We start from the raw sequence: 6,231 nt of genomic DNA on the forward strand, positions 1-6,231 counted from the left end.
TTTCTGACAGCACAGGTCTGTGACTACGTTATGTAGTGAGAGCACATTTCTTTGTTTTAATTACTGTGTTGTTTTACTTTAAGATAAACGGAAATGCCTCTTCAAGCAAAGTTCCCCAAGCTGCTCTCTGGGTAGAAGAGAGAGTTCGGAGATCAGGCGGCGGTGTCACCTGTATGCTGTGTCCCAGCCCAGGTGTCCTGAGCCCCCGGGCACCTTGCTGGAGCAGGGGGATGGGGACGGGGACGGGGATGGGGACGGGGATGGGGACGGGCATGGGGATGGGGACGGGGACGAGGATGGGGACAGGGACATGGACGGGGACGGACACGGGGACAGGCCAGGACTCACTCTCATAGCGGATCAGGAAGCCCACGCTGGCCCGGCTGCTGTCCGTGGTGAAGAGCAGGCGCATGGAGTTGCCGGTGCTGATGAGGAACTGGGGGGCCTGCGTGCCCTGGTACTCCCCAATCAGTGGGGACGAGCTGCCCGGCCCGTCCCGCACCTCCAGGGTGTCGTAGTTCACCTCGGTCTGGAACCTGGGGACAGGACGCCAGTCGGGAAAGATGCACGCAGCCATGTGACCCGCAGACATCCCCGCGGGACCTTAGGCGCTGATGACAGACCCGTGGGTGCAACAGGCATAAAGTGAGTGCCGTTCCCGGTGCCTGTAACCACGTGGGCACCTGCAGTCTTCCAGAACAGAGCTTCCTACTAGAGGAAAGGACCCCCACACCCCTCCCTGCCATGCCATACCCAAATGTAACAGGCAGAGGGCGCTGGTCGGCACTAAATAAAACACCCCTCAACCAGGCTGCCGGTGTGGCTCAGTGGATGAGAGTCAGCCTATGAACCAGGAGGTCACTGCTCAGTTCCCGGTCAGGACACATGTGGGCTCGATCCCCAGTGTGGGGCGTGCAGGAGGCAGCCGATCCATGATTCTCTCTCATCATTGATGTTTCTATCTCTCCTTCTCCCTTCCTCTCTCTGAGATCCATAAAAATATATTTTAAAAAATACCCATCAACCAGATTAGCTTTCATAAAATTGATAGATGGATCAATAATCAACGATTACTGAAAAATCCATCAGTTCGCCTTTTCAAACGACTGTCACCATCCTCTGTTTAACAGGATGGATGGCTCACAGGGCGGGGCTGGAATCCAAGGTACAGGCTGGGCACTGGGTTGAATGGTGCAGCCTCGTCTCTCACTGTTTAAATGTTCTCTACAGTTTCTCCGTGACCGGAGTTCAAACTCCGAAGTCTGGGTGAGCAGGGAGCAGACCCCATCTCAAACGTGCACCACAGTGCTCACGGCTTCTTAGCGACAGCCGGGGAGGGAGAGCGCACCCAATGTGTTCCCGAGGGTTAAGATGATGCTCTCCCATATCACAGACACGTAAACCGAGTCACTTCTTTTCTTTTGAGAGAGTGTCCTGCGGAGACTGCTATTGTCCCACCAAAACTAAACAATGACATCGCTCCCCATGTCAAAGGCAGATAATCACGAGGAGATCAGGCGGCTCTGCTCACAGCCTTCCCTGGGCGGTTGTCACCATCGATTATTAGAAAAGTAGCAACACCCAAACTAAACTAAACTAAGGACATCCACCCCCTGTGAGACAGTATAACCTCTGAGCACCAAACCCCGACCCCTGCATGCAGAGGAGGCCCTGCCAGGGGCACCCCAGGCGGTGCGGAGGGCAGGACCACCGTGCTCCCTTCGATTTTAAAACATGTGGTTCCTTCAAACCGTTTTTGCTTTATAATCCTCAGTTGGATTTCGTTGTTGAGACAAATGGTAAAATGTTTCATTATGAAAAATTCTAGTAGCGTGGTCGTGTTTTAGGTGATCAGACACACTGTCTCGCAGCCACGCCCGCGGCACTCCTGGGGTCTCTCCCTGTAGATAAGTCACCTGGCCATTCACCTGGCAGCCCTCCCCAGGGCCAGCTCCGCCCCTGACACCGCCCTGCAGTTACCCGCCGCGGCCACCGGAGGCGCTGTTCCCTGTGCTTCCAGGGGGTGCTCAGGGTCTGAAGGAGGCGCATGCGCCATCAGACAAGCAGCCCTGGCTGGTGTGGCTCAGTTGGTAGAGCGCCGGCCTGTGGACGGAAGGGTCCCAGGTTCGATTCCAGTCAGGGCACATGCCTGGGCTGTGGGCTCCATCCCCAACTGGGGGTGTGCAATGATTCTCATTATTGGTGTTCTTTCTCTCTCTCCCTCTCCCTCCTTCTCTGAAATCAATAAAAATATACTTAAAAAACAAGCACAAAGAACCAAGCAGAGAGGTTTCCACCTGCAGGTGAGCATCCAGAGGGGCTCAGGGCTGGGCACTGGGACGCTGTGCAGCAGCAGTGGGGGCCGGGGGCTAGACTGTCACTTCTGAACTGAGACTCAGAGGATCAGGCTCAAGAACTGGACATGTCCAGCACGGGCCTATCTCCTCTAAGCAAAGCCCTCGGGGGAGCAATAAAGCAGGACCCGCTCCACAGTCTCCGGGCCCATCTGGATGGGATGCGGGCCCACGGCTCCTCGGTCCCCGTTAAGGAAGGAGGGTTCCCGTACCTGTCGAAGGTGATTTTGACAGCGTGCCCTGGTTTTGCCTCGACGACCCATTCACAACTGAGAGAGTCTTTGTAGTACCCGGGCCACCCGGGGGGCAGGATGACCCCGCTGGACGCCGTCAGGTGGCCGCCGCACGGGGCTGAAAGGGAGAGGGGTCGCAGGTCATTGACTGGTGTGGAGTGGACACACGCCCCACCCCGCACGCCCCTACCCTGCACGGCCCACCCTGCACGCCCTCACCCCGCACGGCCCTCACCCGTATGCCCCCACCCTGCATACCCCCACCCCATACACCCCACTCCACACACCCCACCCTGCATGCCCCACAGGCAGTGGGGAGGCGCCCTGCTGTGTTCGCGGAGTGAATGCCCCCACGCGCTAAAGCAAAACTGATTCCCGAGTGAACGCCGCGCACTGCACTGAGATTTTTCGGCAGCACATTCATGACACTTATTTCATGTGTCAGCCACACCCACAGATACTCTCTGAGAAAGACACACAGCAAATACAGACGGAGGAGTGGTTTCACTACCTCAGACGTTCCTAAATCTGCATGATGAACACTTCCTACGTGTCTCCTTTCCCTCATGGGATGCGCCTAGCCTGTTCCACATTATTCTTGCCGCCTGTGGCGTCTTTGCACATCACCGTGTACCGTGTAGGGCCCTGGGGACCTTGTGTCACTCCGTCCTGATGAAAGGCAGGCGGGTCTTTACATGGCACAGCGACAAAGGTGAACCCTCAAACGTTCAGTGATGATGTCGGCACTCGGGCCGGAAGCTGACAATTCTGCTGCCACTTACACCGAATTGGCCAGAACTCAGCACAGGGTCTTGCCCAACCACAGGGGCGCAGGAAGCGAAGACCGTGTGGTGGAGAGCGGGAGGCAGACACGTGTGCCAGTGACATGCGTGCTCACATGCATGACAACCTGCCAGCGTGGGAGTCAGGGCTCACGGACGCCATCCTCCTTTGACGTACGGACCATTTGCACTGGCGTGTCCCCTGCAACCGTGTTCCTAAAATAGGCCTTCCCGACCCGACATGTGTTCTGTGGCTGACTCTCCATGCAGACCTTTGGCGCGGGCCTGTTCCACGAACACTGGGTCATGAGATGCCGCAGGAGCGAGCGCCCGGCCCGTGTGAGGGTGCTCCCTGCGTGCACTTGGCCCACGGGACCTGCCTCTCGGGTCCTCAGTGCTTGTGTCCCTCTCCATGGCCAGCCCTTTATCACCTCTTTTTCTGGTCCTTTGTGGACTCAGGTGCTGCACTTTAACTTGGGTGATGTATCGTTTGCTAGTTAATCACCAAGTCCCCGTGAACTCTATCATGTGCCTTGTGGAGTGAGTGACATATTCGTGTGCAGTCCCCTCCTCCCACACCCTGGTCACCGGTGTTCCTACGCACACGGAGCTGTGCAGGGCAGCGGGAGGCTAGCGCAGAACAAGGAGCGCAGTCTCGCCCCCCGGGGCCGCTCGGTCTCCAGCAGGTGGGGAGCGTCGGCCTCCAACACCGGAGCCAGGCTGAGCAGAGCCCCCATGCCTGGGAGGGCCCCCGAGTGCAGCTCCAGTGCTGAGGATCCTGCGGGTCTGTGTCTGACCCAGCATGTGCTGGTGTTGGTGTAAGGCCCTGTGTGCCCTGTGTGCCCGTGTTGGTGTAAGGCCCTGTGTGCCCGTGTGGTGTAAGCCTGGCGTGTGCCCTGTGTGCCCATGTGGTATAAGCCCGGCGTGTGCCCTGTGTGCCCGTGTGGTGTAAGCCCGGCGTGTGCCCTGTGTGCCCGTGTGGTGTAAGCCCGGCGTGTGCCCTGTGTGCCCGTGTGGTGTAAGCCCGGCGTGTGCCCTGTGTGCCCGTGTGGTGTAAGCCCGGCGTGTGCCCTGTGTGCCCGTGTGGTGTAAGCCCGGCGTGTGCCCTGTGTGCCCGTGTGGTGTAAGCCCGGCGTGTGCCCTGTGTGCCCGTGTGGTGTAAGCCCGGCGTGTGCCCTGTGTGCCCGTGTGGTGTAAGCCCGGCGTGTGCCCTGTGTGCCCGTGTGGTGTAAGCCCGGCGTGTGCCCTGTGTGCCCGTGTGGTGTAAGCCCGGCGTGTGCCCTGTGTGCCCGTGTGGTGTAAGCCAGGCGTGTGCCCTGTGTGCCCATGTGGTATAAGCCCGGCGTGTGCCCTGTGTGCCCGTGTGGTGTAAGCCCGGCGTGTGCCCTGTGTGCCCGTGTGGTGTAAGCCCGGCGTGTGCCCTGTGTGCCCGTGTGGTGTAAGCCCGGCGTGTGCCCTGTGTGCCCGTGTGGTGTAAGCCCGGCGTGTGCCCTGTGTGCCCGTGTGGTGTAAGCCCGGCGTGTGCCCTGTGTGCCCGTGTGGTGTAAGCCCGGCGTGTGCCCTGTGTGCCCGTGTGGTGTAAGCCCGGCGTGTGCCCTGTGTGCCCGTGTGGTGTAAGCCCGGCGTGTGCCCTGTGTGCCCGTGTGGTGTAAGCCCGGCGTGTGCCCTGTGTGCCCGTGTGGTGTAAGCCCGGCGTGTGCCCTGTGTGCCCGTGTGGTGTAAGCCAGGCGTGTGCCCTGTGTGCCCATGTGGTATAAGCCCGGCGTGTGCCCTGTGTGCCCGTGTGGTGTAAGCCCGGCGTGTGCCCTGTGTGCCCGTGTGGTGTAAGCCCGGCGTGTGCCCTGTGTGCCCGTGTGGTGTAAGCCCGGCGTGTGCCCTGTGTGCCCGTGTGGTGTAAGCCCGGCGTGTGCCCTGTGTGCCCGTGTGGTGTAAGCCCGGCGTGTGCCCTGTGTGCCCGTGTGGTGTAAGCCCGGCATGTGCTCTGTGTGCCCGTGTGGTATAAACCTGGCATGTGCCGGTGTGTGCCCGTGTGTGCTGCCCTAGGCCCCCTGTAGTGGCACTGCCGGCGGGGCACCCACCTTCGCAGCGTGGCACGGCGGCGCTCCACACCACGTTGCCGTCCTGCAGGGCGCAGGTGATGGCCTCGGAGCCCTGCGTCCTGACGAAGCCGTCGTCGCACTGGAAGGTCACCGAGCTCCCCAGCAGGAAGCGGTCCCCGGAGCGCTGCCCGTTGACGGGGATGCCGGGGTCATGGCACTCGTTCTGACCAAACGCTGGACAGGAAAGTGGACTGAGGTCACTTCTGCGCATCACACAGGACAGACCTGCTGATAAGCGCAGTGCCCAGCCCTCAGCCCTCTGGTCCTACAGACAGACAAACACAGTGTCTCCGCATGACACTGCTCCCTAGTGAGAGGCGGACACGCGGCGTGAATGCCACACATGAGCCTCGACAGCCCGTGTCCCACCCTCTAGGGAGACAGAGAGGATGGGTGGGTGGTTCGGACACATCTCGGCCGGAGTCCCGGCTCCTGCGTAGTCCCCGCCCGGGGGCAGCGCCCGCCCCTCCCTCACAGAACGAGGACTAGCCAGCCGCCCCCAGAGACGCTGTCCTGTCTGACGAGAGGAGCCCTGGCCAGGGCTAAGCACAGAGCCCCCCAGAAGCCGGCAGCCAGGAAGCACAGCCCTTAGCTCACCCCACCCTCCCCTCAGCGGCACTGCAGGGTGCTCTCCAGTAGAATCCGCGTTGCCAAGGGGAGGTCAGAGGTAAAGAGAAGGCAACGTGAGCTGTCGCATCAGAGCTCACCAAGGGCCACAGGTGTCCCAGGGTGGGCGCCTGGCCCAAACCCTCCATCCTGTCCC

At 60.6% G+C, this 6,231-nt stretch overlaps 1 protein-coding gene across 1 annotated transcript in view; it reads right to left on the reverse strand.

Moving 5' to 3' along the window:
* The window catches only part of CSMD1 (CUB and Sushi multiple domains 1), a 710,708-nt gene that overhangs the window by 187,298 nt on the left and 517,179 nt on the right, over positions 1–6,231 (reverse strand). Inside the window, exons 15-17 of the mRNA XM_015570591.1 lie at positions 5,448–5,642; positions 2,567–2,705; positions 349–536 (exon numbers count right to left, since the gene is read on the reverse strand). Coding sequence (XP_015426077.1) covers positions 349–536; positions 2,567–2,705; positions 5,448–5,642 — 522 coding nt within the window. The remainder of the gene's footprint in view (positions 1–348; positions 537–2,566; positions 2,706–5,447; positions 5,643–6,231) is intronic.

The sequence above is a fragment of the Myotis davidii genome, unplaced genomic scaffold, assembly GCF_000327345.1.
Source record: "Myotis davidii unplaced genomic scaffold, ASM32734v1 scaffold807, whole genome shotgun sequence".
Classification (NCBI taxonomy): Eukaryota; Metazoa; Chordata; class Mammalia; order Chiroptera; family Vespertilionidae; genus Myotis; species Myotis davidii.